At 38.3% G+C, this 22,123-nt stretch overlaps 1 protein-coding gene across 5 annotated transcripts in view; it reads left to right on the forward strand.

Moving 5' to 3' along the window:
* LOC136676912 (gamma-adducin-like) overlaps nucleotides 1-22,123 on the forward strand; it is a 42,366-nt gene that overhangs the window by 10,628 nt on the left and 9,615 nt on the right. For 3 of the 5 annotated variants that reach the window (XM_066654199.1, XM_066654203.1, XM_066654200.1), the window contains exons 3-13: nucleotides 8,330-8,468; nucleotides 10,231-10,382; nucleotides 10,829-10,909; nucleotides 16,279-16,428; nucleotides 17,008-17,151; nucleotides 17,370-17,468; nucleotides 17,735-17,908; nucleotides 18,281-18,532; nucleotides 20,497-20,613; nucleotides 20,808-20,891; nucleotides 21,189-21,206. In XM_066654199.1, coding sequence (XP_066510296.1) covers nucleotides 8,330-8,468; nucleotides 10,231-10,382; nucleotides 10,829-10,909; nucleotides 16,279-16,428; nucleotides 17,008-17,151; nucleotides 17,370-17,468; nucleotides 17,735-17,908; nucleotides 18,281-18,532; nucleotides 20,497-20,613; nucleotides 20,808-20,891; nucleotides 21,189-21,206 — 1,410 coding nt within the window. The remainder of the gene's footprint in view (nucleotides 1-8,329; nucleotides 8,469-10,230; nucleotides 10,383-10,828; nucleotides 10,910-16,278; nucleotides 16,429-17,007; nucleotides 17,152-17,369; nucleotides 17,469-17,734; nucleotides 17,909-18,280; nucleotides 18,533-20,496; nucleotides 20,614-20,807; nucleotides 20,892-21,188; nucleotides 21,207-22,123) is intronic. The other 2 variants (XM_066654202.1, XM_066654204.1) reach the window with 1 other exon arrangement.

Consider the following 22,123-nt stretch of genomic DNA (forward strand, 5'->3'; position numbering starts at 1 on the left):
TTAGCTATTGTGTGTTTGAGTTGGGATATCTAGTGTCCTGTTTGTGTGTGTGTTTGTCCTCTTCAGGTGGGCAGGACTGTTGGAAAATTTAAGAATTAGTGTGCTCCTCAAAGTATGTTGAGCTCAGTATAAATGAGTAGGCTGATGCAACACTCTTATTTCAAAGCTGTGGAGAATACAGGTTTTTTGTGCCATGATCCTTGAAGTTATGTTCGTCTTGATGTGTAGAAGTATGTGTGTCTTGAGTTTGAAGACTTGAGCAGTTGAAGCAGTAGTGTCTTAATTACATGTTGCCTGAAAGTGTGCAAGTTACAGTTAAGGACAGGATGTGTTTACTTGGTTCGAGACCTGAGTGTGTGATTGAACAAGTATCAAAAAAACACATGGCATTATTTCTGTAATTATTCATTCATTCATTATCTGTAACCGCTTATCCAGTTCAGGGTCGCGATTTCTGTAATTATACTCGGGTAATTAATGGAATTGCTGTGATATCAATGAACAACTAGATAGCAACCGTGTCAGTAAAGCATTAGACCCCCAAAGCAGTTAGTTCAGTTTAATGAAACGTGAGTACATACAACACTTTTTTTTTTACTGTATGGTGTTTTACTCGGCTCTACTCGCTCCCCCCACACCCCGGAATGTAGCCCATGAGTTCACAAAAGACATTGTCTGTAAATGGAACTACAGGCTTTGGAAACCACAATAGCTGCATGTTAAGCATTGCGTTGTGTATTTGAGTGTCCTGTTTTTTGGGACTAAACAAGCTCCCCACACCATTTCCGTGTTTGAACCTATCCAAAATCACAATTTTACGAGCTGCTATTGTGAGTCCAATTTAATAACAAATGTGATCGCTACTGTAGCTTGGAATTTTTACATACGCCTAGTTTGTTCTGGATATCTGCATTTCGTTGTGACTGACAAATCTCTCAGGCCTATCAATGTTCTGCAAGGTTTAAAAATCACATTTAGTTCCTACTCAGCTTGCTTGAAACCAGAAGTGAGTAGAGAATGAAAATGTAACCGGTTCCATGTACCAGGCAACAGAATTTGCCTAATTAAGTCAAGTAGATACCGTGTAGTCAAAGTGCCAATAGCCATGGAGAAAAACCACAATGCTATACTGGTTTATGAGCAAAACTAAATTGGTTACTCCAGTTAAAGCTGGAGTTTTAAGGGCAATATTTTGAGTGTTGAAGTTACTGTTGTTTTTTTTTTTATTTTATTTTTTTTACCCCCCCCCCCCCTCTCTTAGGTAGGTTATAAATAATTAAATTCATACAGTCATCCACCCACCCATCTCTCCTTGAATTTTTCCATCACTGTATTCATGCGTATTTCCTCAAGTCTATCCCTATATCCATCCAGCCATTTTTATTCATCTATTTGTGTATTCATTCCTATATCTTTCCACACATTTGTACATATCCAAGGCATTCCTATAATCTTCTAATCCCTCCCTGCATTAGTTTCATTCAGTCACTATTCCATAAATCATTCAGGTACACAGCCACTAAACAATCATCAATACCTGAAAATTACAAGCAATACAAACTTCAAATAACATGGTGTATTATACCTCAAAGGGTTATGTGCAATTTCTGCATTGTTAACCTGAATATAATGGTTAAATCTTTTTTTTAGTTTAATAAAAAAATTACTGTATCCATGAAAATATATCTGCATATACTGGAGTTGGTACTTTATCGCCTGCAAATCTGTCTGGAGGAAATGGAATCTAAAGGTAACAACAGAATATAGTTCATGTTTAAGTTTTATGATTATAGCCTGTCTTACTGTGTGTTTTAATGAGGTAACTGCTGTTTTTCACCCCTAACAAGTGTGGGCATGTTGCTTTGTTTTTTTCTATATTTATGTTGATGTTTCCCCACAATCTCTTCTTGACTGTAAGAAACATCTTCCCAAACATAGCTGTGTTTATCTGGGTCTGCAGTACCCAACAGGTTTTGTCATAAGGGCCATATCAGGGATGAAATGAGACTAGTGTAGACCTGGCTGTAGAGGACTATGTTAAGTTCAACCCACAGTTGACCTTCATCACAGTAACCTAGTCCCAGTAATTAGCAAGTTACATTCTCACTTTCCATTTTTACTCTTGGTGTCTGTTGTTTTGGGTTTTTTTTTCTTTTTTTTTCTGTCATTGTCATATATCTTTTCTCACTCTCACAAGGCCCCAGGGCAGTTTGATTAGATTTTTGCTGCTGTTTACGTCACATTACATTAGGTAATGCAGTTGGCACCAGCCAGCTCTAAAAAAACACACACAGGCTGGCTGAGGCTGTGAGTGGTTTGCCAGTGCTGCTGTTTTGATGAGTTCATTTTTTTCTATTATTAATAATCACGGTATCTAGCAGTTGCTCAAACACTGCTTACGTTGCTCCTCACTCTCTCAAAGTTCTGCCATAAAACACTTGTCCAAAAATGTCTGGAGACCACTTGTCTGTGAATTTGGCTACTGTGAGCTCAGACATTTTAATTTTTTAATTAAATTCTGGAGTGCCAGAACTACTACTCTGACATGAGTACATGTCTTCACTTGCGTGTTCAAGTTTGCTATTAAACTATTACAGAACTGTTTCTCCTAGTGTGAATCCTTCTCAGGAAAGTAGAGGCTGTTGCCACAACAAAATGGTATGAAAAAGTTTGGGCACCCCCGATAATTATCATGATTTTCCTTTATAAATCATTGGTTGTTTGGATCACTTATTTCAGTTAAAGATATCATATAGCAGATGAACACAGTGATATTTGAGACATGAAATGAAGTTTATAGGTTTTACAGAAAGTGTGCAATAATTATTTAAACAAAATTAGACAGGTGCATAAATTTGGGTACCCCAACAGAAAAATGACATCAATATTAATATCCCCGAAATTACAGCCTCTAAACACTTCCTATAGCTTCCAATGAGAGTCTGGATTCTGATTGAAAGTATTTTGGACCATTCTTCTTTACAAAACATCTTCAGTTCAGTCATGGTTGGATGGTTTCTGAGCATGGACAATCTGCTTTTAATCACACCACAGATTTTCTGTAATATTCAGGTCTGGGGACAGATGGCCATTGCAGACCACTGTACTTGATCCTCTGCATGAGTGCCTTAGTAGATTTTGAGCAGTGTTTAGGGTCGTTGTCTTGAAGTATCCATCCCTGGTGCAACTTCAACTTTGTCACTGATTTCCTGAACATTGTTCTCAAGAATCTGCTGATATTGACTGTAATCCATGTGACTGTCAACTTTAACAAGATTCCCAGTACCTGCACTGACCACACCGCCCCACAGCATGATGGAACCGCCACCACATTTTACTGTGGGTAGCAAGTGTTTGTCTTGGAATGCTGTATTCTTTTTCCGCCATGCATACTGCCACTTATGTCCAAATAACTCAATATTAGTTTCATCAGTCCCCAGCACCTTATTCCAAAATGAAGCTGGCTTGTCCAAATGTTCTTTAGCATACCTCAATCGACTCTGTTTGTGGCATGTGCGCAGAAAAGGCTTCTTCGGCATTACTTTCCCATACAGCCTCTCCTTGTGCAAAGTGCGTTGAATAGCTGAACGATGCACAGTGACACCATCTGCAGCAAGATGATGTTGTAGGTCTTTGGAGCTGGTCTGTGGGTTGACTATGACTGTTCCCACCATCCTTTGCCTCTGCTTATCTGAGATTTTTCTTGGCTTTCCACTTCGGGCCTTAACTAGGACTGTGCCTATGGTCTTCCTTTTCCTCACTATGTTCCTCACAGTGGAAACTGGCAGCTGAAATCTGAGAGAGCATTTTTGTATCCTAAACCATGATGTTGAACAATCTTTGTTTTCAGATAATTTGAGAGTTGTTACCACTCTTCAGAGAAGATGCAAAGAGGAGAAAAACTTGCAATTGGCCACCCTAACTCTTTCTCATAATTGGATACACCTGTGTATGTAGGTCAGGGGCCAATGAGCTTACAAATAATTTTTTGTTCTAATAATTAGTGCTAAAGGTATTCAAATCAATAAAACGACTTGAGTGACCAAATTTATGCACCTGCCTAATTTTGTTTAAAAATTATTGCACACTTTCTGTAAATCCTATAAACTTCATTTCACGCATGAAATATAAATGTCTTCGTCTGCTACATGATATATTTTAACCGAAATTGCTGATGCGAGGGTGGCACGGTGGGGCAGAAGATAGTGTCACAGTCACACCTCCAGGGACCTGGAGGTTGTGGGTTCAAGACCCACTCAGGTTTCCTCCTTCGGTCCAAAAACACATGTTAGGTGGATTGGTGACGTGAGTGTGTGTTGCCCTGTGATGTACTGGTGCCCCCACCCCCCCAAGGGAGATTTTGAGCCTTGCGCCCAATAATTCCAGGTAGACCCTGGACCCCCCGCAACCCTAAATTGGATAAGCGGTTACAGATAATGGATGGATGGATGATAATTATCAGGGGTGCCCAAACTTTTTCATACCACTTGAATGCCCTTGTTGTATGGGCAGGTGCCCACAGATGTCTGGCTGTTTGGTGTGTATATACATAAGTGTTTACTTGCTGAAGGGTGAAGGTTGCAGGGAGTGTAGGAATGGAACAAAGGGTGGTTAGCCTAGTGGCTAGCCTAAAAAGGGCCAAGATGCACTTTAATAATTAGTACACTGCTCTCATATGAGAGTGAAAATGTTTTAGTTGATTATGGCTATGGTTGCCAACTTGATTACCTAACATGAGATGCTGTAAACAACACAGCAGGCAAAAATCAACAAAAAACGACCCTGAGGCTTGTAGGCCTTGAACTGCATCACGCTCTACTGGCAAATATGGTCTAACACAGAAAGAAGATTTATTACTTCATTTTGGCAGGAGTTTAATTTTTGCTGTCTATAGGTTTTCGTTACACATTCCCTGTCAACACACGCAGAGGGGTAGTAGTGTCTACTCTCCTCCATAAGCTACATAGTGCAGCTTCTGCAGTGCTGACCTCAAAGAAGCAATGAGAGCAACCCTATTCTCTCCATTACAGCTCAGTGGAGCATGTTTCTTTAACTATATGCATTGGATCACATACATTTCCTTTGAAGCAAAAGCATGGCTGTCAGTTTCAGTTTTATAGGTGCAAAAGCCTGGTCTTGTATGACTGGAAATAATTGCCTGAAGGTGTTTTTTAGATTGCTGTTGAGAGGATGTAGAACTGAGTGTATTCTCGTTTCCTTATCCTGGGGGACTCAGCTTTTGGAGTTGAATGCTGGTTTTGTTGTAAATGTAGACAGGACTCTATAGTCATTAATAGCAAGTACTTGTCAACTCCAGGGTTTTCCAGAATGGAGGATAGTATCCATTTTACTGAAATTTCCATCTCTGTAGTATGAGCATGCTTAATGTGCATACAGCATATTAGTCAAATGTAGCAAACACTGAAATCTTTCAGACTGCATTAATCGTTCTCTGTGAATGCTTGTGGTGTCCAGAGTGAACTGGTGTCAGTCTGTGATAGCCTAGTGACACAAATTCCTTCCCAAACACTGAACTGTTGCTGTAGAAATGTAGCAGAGGGCCTGAGAAAGACTTGGCCCCAGTAAGATTCAGCCAAACTCAGCAGCAGTTTCCGCAGGCCTTAGAGAGGGTGGATGAATGACCCTGCAGGGTTTTGGTGAAAGCTAATTTATTCTAGAGACCTGAAGAAAAAAAAAATATCACATTACTTTGTGAAAAGCTCTGTCTTTAATCGATCAGTAAGTCTGTCATATGTCCCTATGCACATGATGTTAAGAGTGCTAGCAAAGTGTTTCCTTCAACTGCTGCTAATGTATTTTCATTGGAGCTCAACAAGCTTTAAAGAGATCACTGCCTAATATTTTACGAAAGATCTGCATACATCACAAGCATCACATTTTAGCGCTTTTCCAATGCATGGTACCTACTCGACTCTGCTTGGCTTGGGTCTACAACCTATGTGGGACCTGGTGCAGCTAGACCCTGAAATTTAGCAGATGATATCGCAAAATACAGTCTCTAACTGGAACCACAACCTTTGGAAATTACAGCATTAGCAGCTGTAACGTTAAGTGCTGTTTACGCATCATGTTGTATGTTGTTTTTGTTTTTTGGGCCTGCATCAGTTAGACAGATCAATTTAGTTTTCTTGTTCCTGGTTTCACCATCCAGCTCTAGCTGGACTGAGTTTCATCAGCCACCACTCCAAGAACTTCTTTAAAAGACCACAGCATAATTTTACAAAATATTGGATGACAATTGGAATTACCAAAGCTTGAAACTCGTTATTGGGCTTTGAAAGGAGCCTTCACAGTAGTAAAAAGAAGAGGCAGGAAAAATAATTCCAGATCTGAATATCAGGAATTAAGAAGTGTGCTAGTCAGATCTCCTGAATATCAGACTTGTCACATAGGATCTGTTTCTTGGCGTATTTGTCACAGTTGAATTAGCTCTGGTTGCGGCATGTCAGAGACACTTGTTGCATATTTGAGAAGTATTCATGTGGTGACGTTTCAAGTCAGACTTCAAAAGGCTCAACAGATACAGCACTGTTTACACATACATAATGATAATTAGTAGCTGTCTGAATGTGTCTACTGTAGACACTGGTTGTGATCATTGCTGTGACCTAGACAGTGTGTCACAAAACTTACCTGACACCTATCATTACAGACTCCCATCATCCTGTCTGTAGGCAAGAAGACTGATCTGGGATCAGGTTTCTAGGTTGCTCTAAATATTATGACAGCTTGTTTAATGTGCTTTTGAGGAGGAAGTGTGATTCTCTGGCCAGTGAAGACCCTGGATCCAGACATTACCACTGAGCAGCACCATCTCCTGAAGAAGTGGGCCTGTTCTGCAGTAGTGTCTTTTCGACACAGCGACACCCCACAAGTAGGTTTAGCAATGGTTTCAGGTCTTGACAAGGAGTTTGTGTGGTTTCCTCCAAGTTAATCTATTAAAATAGCCGCGGGATACACAGGAACAGTAACATGAGATCCTTAAAGGCCGGATCAGACTTAATGTCTTGATGCCAGGGACCATGGGGATCTTCAGAGCTCTTTTAGAGTCTGGGACTCCTGTGTGCTGCCAAAACAGCCAAAACTGACTCACCAAGAAGACCAACAGCATAGTAGGTAGGTGATCATAAGGCGTTGGCTCATTGTTGTAGGTGTAACAGAATGCATATGCTGCAACTGATACTGCACATGGCAGACACTCACTCTGTATGCTATCAGAGCACCAGGGAAAAGATGTTTTAGTTTATATCTTGAGTATATTGAACTACAGGTTTTCGTTCTCATAGCTGGGTGTCTGTGTGGCAGTTTTTGGTGGTTGGGTTTGTGCGGGGATAGCCATATATTTAGATATCTTTGTTAGAGTTTTTACGTCACTACTTTCCTCACATGAATCAAAGTTCAGAGCATATAGACAACAATACGTAACAAGCATAAACTGCTCTGTAGAAAACTACTTTAAATGTTGGCTCATTTCATAGTCGTCAGGGCTCCCAATCCTGCTGAAGATTTTTGTGCCATTTCCTCACACATTTATAATGCATATGTAGTTCCTTGAAAGGCTTATGGTGATGCAGGATGTAATAGTAGCTTTTACCCTTAACACATTTTACACACATTTCAGGCTTCAACTAAAACTTAATCAGTTGGGCAAGCGACTTGAAATTCCACCGTCCCAAATCATATTCATATCCGAACAAATCTTTGTGTTTTTATAAGTGTTACAAATATAAAAAGCACACACATTGTCTTTTATTTAGATTTATTCTAAACATAAATATACATTCTTACAATATGTTTTAATTTTTGTCTTCTGTATATAAGCAAGCTTTTGTAAAGCTTTTTTGTTTTCATTTCATTTTAAATTTTTCATTTTAAAATTACTTGACTAACAAACTTTTTGTCATGTTTTTACCATCTTAGTAACAATACAGGCTTTCAATCTCCAGTTCATTTTAAAATTGAAGGTTGTGAAGAGTTGAAATGTCTTTATATTGTGACTAAATTTATTTAACTTTAAAGTGGCTTGACTATTCATCCGTCGTATACGTACATCCAGTGGTACAAATGCGCTAGCAGATTTTTTTTGCTATCGCATGCAATGGGACAGTGATTTGTGGGGACACTCGATGACACACTTTTTAAAAAAAAAAAAATAAAATAGTAGTCCTAAAAAAATTTGTAAATAAAATAAAGAACATCTTTTTTCCTGCCTTCTTAAGAATCATTGCAGACTTTGCAATCAGAACATCTCCAGTGCAGAGATATATTCAAGTTTAATTCTCTATCTCTCCCTCACTCTCTTTCCCAGGCATTTAAAGATGAATTGGAGGGTCTAATCCAGGAGCAGATGAATAAGGGAAATGATCCTGCAGGACTTCTTGCCCTTCGCCAAATTGCAGACTTTTTCATGGCCAGCTCTGTTGCCGGATTCTCAACCTCCCCCCTAAGTGAGTACCTTGGTGATCCCACCGTTTGCTATAAGAACAGACTGCCACATTCTGCTCATTCTCCAGTCTGCTGTATCTACCGCACGACCAGATACACTCTGAATAAATTCATATTCCCCAGTCATGCAAGAAACATTGAGCCAAGTCAGGGAAGACCTTACATTCTTTAAGCCCCCTCTTTACCCTGCCGTTCTATCCAGCACTCCACTCGTGTGTCTGTTCTTCATCAGGCCTCAACAGTGGGTATTGGGCTTAGGGTATGGTTATTTAGAGAAAATCCCTGATCACTGACAGCACAGCAAATTCTATTGCTTGGGTAGTCTCAGCTCAAAGCTCTAGAAATTTTAAACTGTGAGCTCTTGAATATGAGTTGTTGTTTTTTTTTTTTTCATGATCTAGAGTTTTGAGAATGTGTGTGAACTCTGTAAGTCTTAAAATCATGTATTAGGCTTGTCAGAGCATATTTATCCTTAATGTTTATTTTAGATCTGCAATTCCTAAAGTCCAAAATTCCCTCATGAATTCTATGGCATCTATGTGCTCTAAACAGAAAATCAGGTGAAATTAGGCTATAAAAAATCTCAGGTCTAGCTCTTGGGGTACTGAGGTCTTGTTGAGCTTAATTATTCCTGAGGTATGTTTAATTTCTAGATTTGTTTTGGTTTGTTTTGAGCTGTAAAATTTCCCATATTTATTTGCATTTTAATTTAAAAATTCATGGGGATTCTAGTGCTCCAGTAGATCTCAGTATTTCTTGTGAGCTTTAGAATTCCCTCTCAATAAACTGGCTTGAGCTGAGGTATCAGTAAATATAGTATATACCACCAACCCTCCTGTTACTAAACTGTACTCTGGCCACCACAGTAAATAAATAAAGAACAGCATCATGTAATTAAGTTATGGCTGTAATTAAGTTTAATCAGCATAGAACATTATTTATCACGTGGTTTAGCCTACAGCCATTCATTCAGCTCATTATCATTAGTGTGTAACCTCAGGCTATCTATTGAGGGCATGTGTCTTAATTAGATTAGTATTGACACAATTATCCACGGCCCTAGTTATGTTTGTGTCCATCTCAAGCGAGACTCATTAGGATCGCCTAATTATTGTTTATGGAGGTGGGTTTGGACCACAGAAAAATTACATTTACACAATTTCTTTGCCCCAGATTGCACTAAAAGTTGTGCACAATAAAACCTGGGCAAAATGACAGCAATTATGACAACTCGCTGCCTTGACCCAAGACGTGTGCTTGCTGTACTGAACATCTGGGACACTGAGGTGTCACCTAAAAACTCATTAGCTAATGGGGACGCACCCCTTAAAAATCCATTAACATGAGATTTGTGTAAGAACTGCAAACAAATCTTGAGAGGCAGCTGGCAGTGTACTTGTGAAGCTAGTACAAAAGTCAGAAACCAGGAGAGAAAATTGCAAGCAAAGGTTTCGTTATCAAACGAGTAAAAGACCAATAGTTTACCTGATAACAGAGAATTTATTTATCACAACATTTGAGATGACATTTTGACGTTTTATTTATATATATATATGAATGAATGATGCATTTATTTGTTTTAAAGTATTTATTTCTACACATCTGAGTGCATACAATAAGGTTTTCATATTTAAAAAAGTGTCCAGATGTATGCTTCTAACAGACGAGGCAAAATGAAAGAAAGCACTTTGAAAAGTATGGAGAAAAACATTTTTGATCATAGCCCTGGTTTGTTTTCTAAAGTTACCCTTCTGTCCTTTCTAGGTTTAGGCATGGTAACCCCTATCAATGACCTGTATGCAACAGAGCCCAGTACCATGGTGAAAGGAGAGAAGCAGACACGTTGTAAACTGGCCAGTCTTTACAGGCTTGTAGATCTGTTCAGCTGGGCTCACTTCGCCAACTCCTACATCACTGTGAGAACCTCTCTCATCATCTTCACATTTCACTTGTATTGCTACTGCAAATGATAATTCATAGTTACCTTTAATGATTTGATTTCAGTTAATTTTTACCTTTTTTTAATCACAGGGAGATTTGTTTTGTAATTATGGTCATAATGTCATAATAATGAACATATGAGTGATGGTTAGTAAATTAATTGCTCACTGTCACTGTAGCATGGTAGCATTCATATCAAGGAAATATAGCTTCAGAAAATGATTGTCTATCAGAAATAAGACAGTATTTGTTGAAAGTATATTTCATTGCCAGTTCTGTACAGTTCACACAGTTGTTGTTTTTGGGGAAATTGTTTAATGTGATTTTTATAGTCACTCACAACTGTTAATCTGTTGTGTGTATCAATAGAGTAACACAGCTGTTTGTCGTTCTTGAACAGAAATATTTTATTTTTTTTAAGGTTCGGATCAGTAAGGAACAGGACCACATTCTCATCATCCCTAGAGGATTGTCCTTTGCAGAGGCTTCTGCATCCAATCTGGTAAACACAGTTCGCCAGTTGCTCTCCATTTTTCCGCTATGTCCATTTGCCAGGCTAGAGATGTGCATTAGAAGTGAGATCTCTAGACTAATTTTTCATATTAGATTTTCCAGAAAAGTTAATAAACTTATGAGGTGAAAAGGTTTGAAGCATCAGTAGTATTCCTACTTGTGTTGGTGAAAATGTAGAACAACAACCAAAAGTGGGTAGTCTTAATCCACACTTGAGGGAAAGGATATTTACATGAGTAAAATAATGACCACAGTAGAAGTAATAAAAACAGTACAGTAGGACAAAAGTAGCAACTCAAATACCTTAGGTAATTGGTAGAACAGTAATGGGAAATGTTCAGTACTTCTGAGTTTTCACTTTTAACAAATAACCAGGAGAGCTTAATTTCCCAACCTTTGCTAATATACATAAACCAAATTTGAGAAAGGGTGGGGGGGGGGTCTTACTGTGATCTAACACAAGATCCATTTGGAGACGGGACTAATTTCATAAGCTTAGATTTTGTCAGAAGATTCTACGGCGTGTTGTTAGCTAACTTGTATAACACAGACCATTGCTTTAATATATAGCTTACAAAATATGGCTATAAATGATAATGGGTGAGATAACTATATTGACTTCAACAAACAAAGTTGATAGGGGAAAAAAAAACTATGATATAGAGAAGGATGTGATGTTGTGTTGAGCATAATGCCAACCTCCCCAACAGGCTCCTTCTTTACTAAATGAAAAGTGGTGATAGGTCAAAGTGATTAAATTCAATAAAGCTTAGCTATTATAAATTTTAAAGAATCATTTCATTCATATTTTGAAAGGTCCATTTAAAAGCAAATTGGTTGTTTAACATGGTTGCTAATATAGCTAGTTCCACCCCTTAACAGAAGACATTTTTCACGACTGTTTATTTATTTATTTATTTATTTATTTTGCGAATTAAAATGTTTTCAGAATTTATTGGTTAACCCTGGAGCCTATTCTTTTTTAAGTTTCTCTTTACAATTTCAATCTAAATTCAGAGAAAATTCCTCACTTTTCACTAGCTTTGTTCATGTGCTGGGGGAATAAAAGTCAGGTGTTTGTATGCAGCCCTTGCTCTGTAAAGGAAGTGTTTCAGACCAAACAGCAAAAATGAAATGGCATCTGGAGACATCTGAATGGTGGAGAGGCTTCCAAATGTTCTAAGGATTGACAATCTACTGTTCCACTCTAAAAGATACAGCAGGTCCCAAAACCTAAAGCCAGGCAGTGTGCATGCATGGCATTCTATAGAAGCTTCTGAAGGACGGGTGAGTTTGCCTTGCTGTGAGAACAGTCGTTCTCCAGAATCGTATACAGCACCTTTTTTAAAGGCAGGACTGGACAGATCTAGACCATGAACACTACTTCACTTCACCATTAGTGATACATCCACCATCATCTCATACACACCCAGGACACACAATGATTCAGCTGATGATTTCTGTCAGGTGTGTTGGAGCAGAAAAATATTTAAATGCATGTTTGTGGTTTGAAAGCTGTGGCTGCCCGTCCCTGGATTAAGAATGTGGTCTCTGAGGCATTAAAAAAAAAACAAGCATTTCCTTTCATTCTGTACTAAAGTAACGTCGTAAACTGAGCTTTAGATCCTGTTTACTCACAGTCCAGAAACTTTGAGAGGTGTGTGCGCGTGCACTCATGTTTTGGAGGATAAAGTGTTGGCAGACTTTCAGAGCTCCGTTCCATACGTATGCCAATGCTTGTCTGGCAGTTAATCAGCTGTGAGAATAGCAGTATGTCTTTGATTACATGCAGCACAGTATTCTGGTGTGGCGTGTGTATTCTTGTCCACTGGACAACTTTAGGACTTAGCTTTTCTTAGTGTAATTTGTTGGTTGTGGGTTTTTTTTTCTTTCTTCTGTTCTGTGTATGTATGTATATATATATATATATATATATATATATATATATATATATATATATATATATATATATATATAAAATCTCCTTCTCTACTTTTAGTCATTGCCAATTCCACCAGGAAGCTAGGACTTCCAAAATCATGTGCTACCAAACTAAAAGGTCGAAGACAGCACTTACTTCATCTGAGACATAAAAAGGCAGACCCTGCTACTTTTCTTGTGTTTTGAGGTTTTGTTTTTCCTGTTTTAGAAATTTACTGCTGTAAATTGTTTTTGTCCCTGCAGCACAAACTTGAGGAGCATTGAGTTGGATTGACATAAAAGACACATAAATTCTGATCTGGCTTTTTAGTGTTGCATTGCTGCCAATCAGATGTATATCTGTGTGCAGATCTGGTGTCCGATTCATTTTTGTTTTTACATTACATTTGTGCCATATGAAGAAAAAGATCTTATTTTGGCCTCTTTGCTGTATGAATATAGCATAAGACTCCTGGCTTCAGAGAACAGAGGTTTGACAAGGGCTCAAACTCTCAGTATTGGGACCAACACTTGTCTTCAAATTAATTTGATCTGAAATTAAGTAAAAAGGAGGGCTGTCTCAGACCTTTGCACAGTGCTGTGAATTTTGTTTGAGTACCTGTTAAATAAACAGGCAATATACATGGGTATATGTGAATATTTGAATAACTTATTATCCCTGAATTGAAATAGCTGAGACATCTTGCAATGCTGACTGGCATTTTAATCATTTAGACTCAATCTAGGTCACGTACTGTTTGAAAGAATGGCTGAGGGTTCTTCAACATTTTTTGGATTGTGGCAAGATTAGATTAGTTACGTTTTGAAACAAACGTGTTGTCTGTTGTTCCTTATATACTTGACCGTTGGACTCTTGTGGCAGCTGTTTTGGCAGATTCCTGCTAGTCAGATGTCAATGATGGAATAGAGGATGTTTTTAAGAATTTTAGATGCTTCAGGCATCACACTCTACCCTTGACCAGGGTCCTCGTGTCTGTGTCTTTTCATCCACTACTGTTATAAAATTCAGATCATGGTTCATTGTGTTGATAAGACTCTCATTTTTGCTATAGTCAAATTGCTATATATTTTGTATTTAATATATAGCTAAAATTTTGATATAATTTTTTTTTATATATACCTGGGCATGTAGGAAAGTCGTCAAAACTGACTGAAAATTATATATATATATTTTTTTTTTCTGCACTGTAGATAAAGATCAGTGCAGCTATGAATAGCAGGATTCTTCCAGGTGCTTTTACAGCTAATTTTTCTTTTCAGAAAGGCTGCACAGGTTGAGCCGGTTCTACATCTATCACCACAACGGTGTCTGTGACAGGTGTGTATATAATACAGACCTGTGTAAGTTAGGCTGAGCGAACCTTAGAACACCCTCTGGACTTTTCCTGTGATACTGCACTTAGTGGAACTCCTGATGCCTACTTTTCTACTTTTTTTTCTCATTCCTTTTTACACACTTCTCTCTCCCTTTTTATCACTACCTACATATATAATAGATACACACACATAGATAAATTGACTGTTATATGGAAATGAAAAAATAATTAATAGCTAACAGCATGTGGTTGTGTACCGTTTTGCATAATACATGCAATATAACAGTCTGAATCTCATTTTCATAAATGGCCACAGCATCCTTGTGTTGAGGTGTAGGATTCAACAGCAATTTTGGTGGCTGCAGGTAGGAAGAGTGTGTGGTGGGACCTATGTGAAGCTCTAATGGATTGACATAGGATATTTTACATCTTATCTTGTGTATGTTTATAAATACTCGTGTTGAAGTCTCATTACTATCTTAAACAAAATAAATGTCTGAGCTGAATACTCCACTAGAGGGCAGTATAAAGTGTTTAGGAAAGAGCAGAAACCCTGCTAGGGCAGTTAGCATTGATGTGTATTCTGTAAGTTCTTAGTATGGATAGCATCTACTAAAAACATGTTAATTTCCATTTCTCTTGTTACTATTATTGCAATCGTTTGAAAACTAAACCACATGTAGCACAAGTATATTTAAGAGAATAGTAATGCATCCTACAGCCCAGACTTGGCCCCAAGTGGGGTTTTTTAATAACCTGTTCCCAAATTTCAGTAGAAAGTGATATTCTGATAATGGTGATTAAATTATCATTTTTCATTACATTCCATTATATATCTGTTTTCAAGAGACACAAAACCTATTTTCTAGATCTAACAAATATATTGAAATTAAGGTTGATTTACGTCAATTTAAAAAAAAAAATTATTAATATTTCATAATGATACAGAGAACTAATTGAATGCCCCTTGTAGAGCTACATGCTGGGGCATGTTGAGATCAAATCACATCAAAATTTATTTATAAAGCACTTTTTACAACTGACATTGTCACAAAGCAGCTTTACACAATTCTTATCAGAACAGATCATTTGAATCAAAGCCCAATGCCAGCAAGCCAAAAGTGAAGGTGGCAAGGAAAAACTCCCTCGAGGCTGGAGGAAGAAACCTTGGAAGGATCCAAGAGTCACAAAGGGGATCCATCCTCCTCTGATCAAACTACAGAGAACAATCTAAATAATCACCAGTTAAATGTCATTAAACTACAGTGTAGTTCTAATAATCGTGACATCTGGGGCCAAAATAAGTGCATCACTCAGTGTTGCTAATCTGAGTACATTTCTACATCAGGGTAATGCTGAGTGCTCTGAGGCTGGCAACAGTAGATGGAGATGAGCAGCTGGTCTGGTGTGGACCACAGGAGAATCTAACAATCTTCCAAAAATTGGGCTCCTCTGCCCATTCTTGCTTTGCTCCTTTTGCTTCTGAATTTTGTTCTATATTTCTCTCCCCCCACCCCCTTTCTCCTTCTCCCATCCTTCGCAGCAGCTACTGCTTCCTTCTGAACTCCTGCTATGGCAGTGTCACTGAGCAGCTCAACTCGCTTAAAGGAGAATACAGGATGTCCAGATCTGTATTCTGTTGACGGATACCTGTGCTGGCTAGCACTGGGTTTGTGGTGAGGGGAGTGGGTGGCCTATCCCAATGAACCAAATATGGCAGGGTCAATTGTTTTTGGACAACTCTTTAACCTTTTTAGTACAACATACATAATTCATGTAAATGCATGTAGAGACTAAGAGTGATTTGTTTGATTTCTAATGATTTATTATGAAGTTTTCAGTGTTTAGCTTATGCAAAAATCTTGATGACCACTGCTCTACACCATATACTGAGGTTTGTTTAATGACCTGTATCCTAATAATCCCCTTAATATAGCCTCCAGAAAGGAAGCATTCTCTCTAACGTGGCTCAATAATGTCCCAATTAAGTGTCATTTCCTCTGTGTCTGTCTCTTGGGAGCTGATTTTCCTGATAATGTGCTGGTGGTCTGGAGCGCTTCATTAGAACGTAGTAATAACTCTCTCACCCTTATTTTTCTAGGTGAAGGTGAATATTTTGGGGGATGTGGTGGATCAGGGCTCCACTAACCTGCAGGTGGATCCATCTGGGTTTAGCCCCCACGCAGCTATCTACTCCATGAGACCAGATGTACGTTGTATTATCCACATTCACACCCCAGCTGCAGCAGCGGTGAGTACCCCAGAATTTACACCCCACTTATCACTTTCTTGCAAATAATGGAACTGGCTTGTTACTCACACACTCACCTACATGCACACTCACACATGGTTAGGAATAGAAATTTCATCTTAAGTGGCACTGTTTTTCGCCATACGCACATTTATGCTTTGTCCAAAAAAAAACAACAAAACAGATGTGTAAGGGAACAAATGTTTCCCCCTATATATAATTTACGTCTAAGCAAATGCCCAGATTGTTACTAACTGAAAGCAAGCTTTATTTGTTAAAGAATTCTTTAACTACACCATTGCCACTATCCTGTCCCCTATAATGGTGAAGACTACTGGGTTTAAAACCTGGAATCTCTGGAATGAAAATTGTTTCCATGTGAATTACAAATTGAAGGGACTTCTGTGCCGTATAAGGTCGAGAAGGACTTATTTGAGATGATTCTGTTTTCACATGACCGTGTTGTTTCGTATTAACATATGTGTTGCATGAGAAGGTGCGTTAATGTAAAATGGATATATAAGCATCTTGTACACATGCCCTGCCCTCGTTTTAATCTGTGTTCTCTCCATGGTCCAGGTTTCCTCTATGAAGTGTGGTCTGCTGCCCATCTCTCAGGAGGCTCTAATTTTGGGCGACATTGCCTATTACAACTACCAGGGTAGTCTGGATGAGCAGGAGGAGAGAGTGGAACTGCAGAAAGCTCTCGGCCCTTCAGCTAAGGTAACACACCCAAGTTACACGCACCAACAAGCTCTAATTTGCTTATTATTAAACTGAAGTTATGAAGTCTTTTTGTAGCAGGAATATTCTGCAATAGTCAATACTTCAGACCAGGGTTTAGAACCAATGGCTCAGTTATAAAGAGTGTATTGTGTAGTAGTAATAATGATAATTATAATATCCTGTTATGATAACCAACTTGGGTGTGTCTTTTGCAGGTGCTGGTTTTGAGGAACCATGGAGTGGTGGCTTTGGGCGAGACTATTGAAGAGGCCTTTCACTACATTTACAATGCCCAGTTTGCTTGTGAAATCCAGGTTAGGCCCATATTAACACACTGGTTCTCAACAGCTCCCAGGGTCACTTTTTTTTCCAACTTGCATCATACAGGGATAGGGCATAATTTTGGAAAATATGTAGGTCCTCTACTAATAAAATGACTTTACTAGAGCTATTCGTCCAAGCCAAGAGCCATTTAGGTATATTTGTAAGAATGCTGTTTTTGTTTTGTGCCCATGACTTTACTGGCATTTTTTTTTATGTGTGACACTTCTGATATTTCTCTTTCTCTGTATGTCTGTAGGTGAATGCATTCTCTTGTGCAGGAGGAGTGGAGAATCTGATTGTTCTGGATCTGGAGAAGTATAAGAGCCGGACACACGGTGTGGCTGAGGCTGGAGTGAACATGGGCTCTCAGTACAAGTGGAAGATTGGGGAGCTGGAGTTTGAGTCCCTCATGAGGATGCTGGACAACCTGGTGAGTTAGGGTTAGAGTTTCAGCATTGATGAACCAGTTCTGTTTCAGCATCTGAATAAAAATTTGGCCCAAGTGCACACTCCGATGTCAACAATATATAAAGCTATAAGAATCTGCAAGGGTGTGATGTGCCTTTGGCGCCAAACCAAGGTTGTCAGATGATTGTAAACACAGTCTCTTAAAGTGAAGTGGGGATAATCAAGTGGTCGTTCAGTGTATATTAATATCCCCAACACAAGTCGACTATATAGACTTCATGATGACAATACTTGCTAGATCTTATTCCTATTCAATGGCTGTAATTATATTTAGTCTAGACTACAGGAACTGAAGGTCTCTGCTGTTGTGTTCACTGCGTTTTTTTCTCAACAGGGATATCGGTCCGGGTATGCTTATCGACACCCCATCATCCGGGACAAGCCTCGGCACAAGAGTGAGGTGGAGATCCCTGCCACAGTGACAGCGTTCACATTCGACGAGGATGACATTCCAAGACTCCCCTTACGACTCCTACAGCAGCGACAGCAGAGGGAGAAAACCCGTTGGCTTAACTCCCCAAACTGCTACACCAAGGTCAGCGTGTCTGAGGGGAGCAAAGAGGAGTATGCACGCACCAAAACCATGGTACGAAACTTGTCAGGCTTTATCTAGTTAAGCAGAATGTGTCTGCTGTTTTAATGTGCAGAAGCCTTGGAATGATTATACAATATGGAATATAGCAATAGCAATGTTAAAAAGTGCTGATGGTGTATAAATTAATTTTACTATTTTACTTCCTGTATATTACCTGTATCTTCTAATAACCATAAAGGTGCACTGTTTCTTTAAGAGGAATTGATACAGATGCACGTCGCTTCCTGCCAAAAAAGTGTTAACAGTTAAAAGTGCAATTTTTCTTTTGCATTTTGTGCAGTGACACACCTGTTTAAGCCTTTTCTCTTTTCATCAAGACAAAGCAAGTTCAACCGCTGATCTAATTATCCTCCAATGTTTTCACCCATCCAATATGTCAAAGGGCTCTATTTTGCTTAATTCATATATTAATTTATCTTAAGTACCTTGACACCACTTTAAATGAGCAATCAGCCACTTTAATTTGTATACACATCCTGTATAATCTCTATAGAAAAGTATTGACAAAATAAATGGAATGCTCTGCAGTGCCACATGGTTTGACAATAGTCATGCTCAACACCAAGCTGAAATTATGCAGTAAAATAACCCCTAACAGTGTCCTACTGAGTAATAGAGCTCCACCTATTACCTTTGGGATTAGGTGAAGTGCCAGCAGTAAGCACATGGTATCTGAAAACTGCATCTGCCCTATTGTTTAAATTTCATCAGCAAAAAATAGTAACATACAATTGCCAAAATCTTGTGCCATAAACTCTAATTCGAAATTCTATTTTTTTTCTTTCTCATATATTTAGAGAGAAACTTTTGTTGTACTGGTGACATGTAAAACTTGTTAAAAAAAAATCCCATTAGTTTACAGGATTTTAAAAAACACTATTTGTCAGCTTATATAGGTCCCCGGTGACTTGTTGTTGTGGGCTGGTAAGAACTGGGAGATGAGAGAAAATCAGAGACTGCATTTTGTTGATAAACAAAAAAGTTTAAATATTTTGTAAAATAAAGGCAGTGAAAATACTATAGACTGTATTTAGATGTAACTTGATTAGCACTCATTTGTTACTCAGTTATGGCTACTGCGTATTCTGAATATGGTGCATTAATTTTATAAATGATAAGTCCAGAAATTTTATATAAACATATCAATTCGCTTTCAGAGGTCTCTCTGTAGGACTGGTTTAATGGTACCCTCTAGTGGTTAACGTAAGAACTAATGTTGAATGAAACTTTGACATATTTCAGTTTTCTTATATTTGTTTCACATTTACTTAACTGACAGGTGTACAAAGAAAAATTCCAATGTTTTCACTCACCAGATTTTTTTGTTTATTGTAAATATAAACACATTTTCGATTTGATACATGCAGCAGGTTAAAATAATAGTTTATAAAGTTTATGGAAAATATGGGTCATGCTGTTTTTGTTAAGCATCAAACAATAAGCAGATAAATAATAAAAGTAAAATGGGCACATTCACTAAATGAATGGCTCTGACTTTGCAAGCAAAAATAAGCCATAGCCCATCATTTAGTGCTGGACTTCATACTTAATATTATGATATGATTCAGAAATTCTAGAGAAATGCCAGTCCATGTAGTGTTAGACTCGACACAGTGCTGAAGGAACAGGAACTTTGAGACCTCATATGGCACTGCAGTGATTAAAAGATAGACACATTGGCTATTCCACAAAGTCAGATAAGTAGTGACCCTGAATAACAGGGTGAAAATGGGTCAACATTTGTACAGCAGTAGATGGACTGTGGTTTGCAAATGTAGAGCTACAAAGTGCATCTATATGACAAGTGGAGTTAATAAAATGGTTATTGGGTATAGAAACAGTGGCTTTACTGTTTAGGCTGTAAAAATATATGGGTTTATAGGGGTCTTTGTTTTGGTGTTAGTGTTTTTGTATGATCTACAGTGTATTCAGTTAAGCATTCAGTTTTGTTTCAGTGGATGAAGTCTGAAGATGGCAGCACTAGCAGCGGGACACCGATTCGTATTGAAGACCCCAATCAGTTTGTCCCTCTGAACACCAACCCTAGCGAGGTTCTCGAAAAAAGAAATAAAGTAGGCACCTTTCTACTGCGTTCTGTCCTCATCACTTGACTTGTTACTTCCACTATATCTTAGTAATTTAAAGGAGCTATTAGAAATTTTAACACACATTTTTATAAAATTATACACATTATGCAACAATCATGGGATGAAAATATATCTTAGTCCTTTTGCTGGTTTTTAACCATTTTTTTTCACCCCCACAGATCAGAGAGCAGAATCGCTTTGACTTGATGTCTGCTGGACCCCAGTCACAAAAACTGGCTGGAATTGTTACAGAGAGACCACCAGTAAGTACTGCAGTGCTGCCAATAACATTACATTACCCAGAGTTCTCTTCTCCCGCTCGTTTAAAAGTATTTCTGGTTCGAGAGAAAATGTTGAGTCTAGTTCACATGACCTCTGCTAGATGGAGCCAGACTATCACTTTCTGCAATGCTATCAATTGGAGTATTGGCCTACTGTGTTGCTGCACAATATGACCTGCACTCATTTGACCACAGTAATTTGTTCGGTCTCTTCTTTCTGTTAAATTATTCGCATCGTGGATCAGTGTGTGTTAACGTGCCTTTGTTTTTTCATTAAAGGAGCAGTTCTTTGTGAAGGTAAAGTGGCTTCAGAATTGTTTTGGATGCTGCTTGTGTTGTTTTTAAGATTTCTGTAGTCCTTCATAGACAAACTAAAGTGCTTTTAATAGGTTAATAGGTTTTTTTAATAGGTTATTGCCAGAGCACTGGGTGGGCTAGTCAAGAATATTCAACAAGATTTACTGACATTGCTTTACAAACAATATTGGTTAATACAGTCAACCTCAAATCACAAAGGATACAGTAGGCTAATATATATTTAGTTGAATTAAATTAAAGGAGCAATCTGTAGGATATTTACTGTATGTAGTCATAAAATATCCAGGGAGTGTGATCATAGATTAAGGAAACAGTCAAAGCTAAAACACTGCTGTCTATCTTCTCCTTGAGAAGTGGCCAGTCCCGCCCTCCAAGGTCCTGCCTGTCATCCCGTCCTCTGCCCAATCATTTTACAGTAATCCATGTGGCCAGGTCTACAAACAATGTCTTGCAGCCATGAAATGACCAAAAGAACAGAGCAATGTTATCTTACACCAGACCCAAAAAGCCCCACTGCCTTTCTAAAAAATGTCCATGACCAGAGTATGAAGTAAAATGAGAAATATTGGCACTATGTTTGAAAAGTGGAGGCAGTTTAGATGCAGGTAACTGCACATTTTTTTCTGAAAAGGTATTGAAGTACAGACGTTTGAATGAATAGATCAAAATGAGCAAGCATTATAGGTTGTGTGTTTTTATATAAAGAAAGTGAGGCATAGCAAAGTTTGAAAGGTGTCAGGACTGTGTTTTGTGTTTTTTTTAAACAAAGAAGGTGAATAACATGACTGAAAAGTGTAAATACCATTGTTAGTTTTAAAGAAATTTGTTTGTGTGTGTCAAATTAACTAGTAAGATTTGTGTTTGAAAAGCCTTGCATATTCACCAATGAATTTCCA

This window comes from Hoplias malabaricus, chromosome X2, assembly GCF_029633855.1.
Source record: "Hoplias malabaricus isolate fHopMal1 chromosome X2, fHopMal1.hap1, whole genome shotgun sequence".
NCBI classification, from domain to species: Eukaryota; Metazoa; Chordata; class Actinopteri; order Characiformes; family Erythrinidae; genus Hoplias; species Hoplias malabaricus.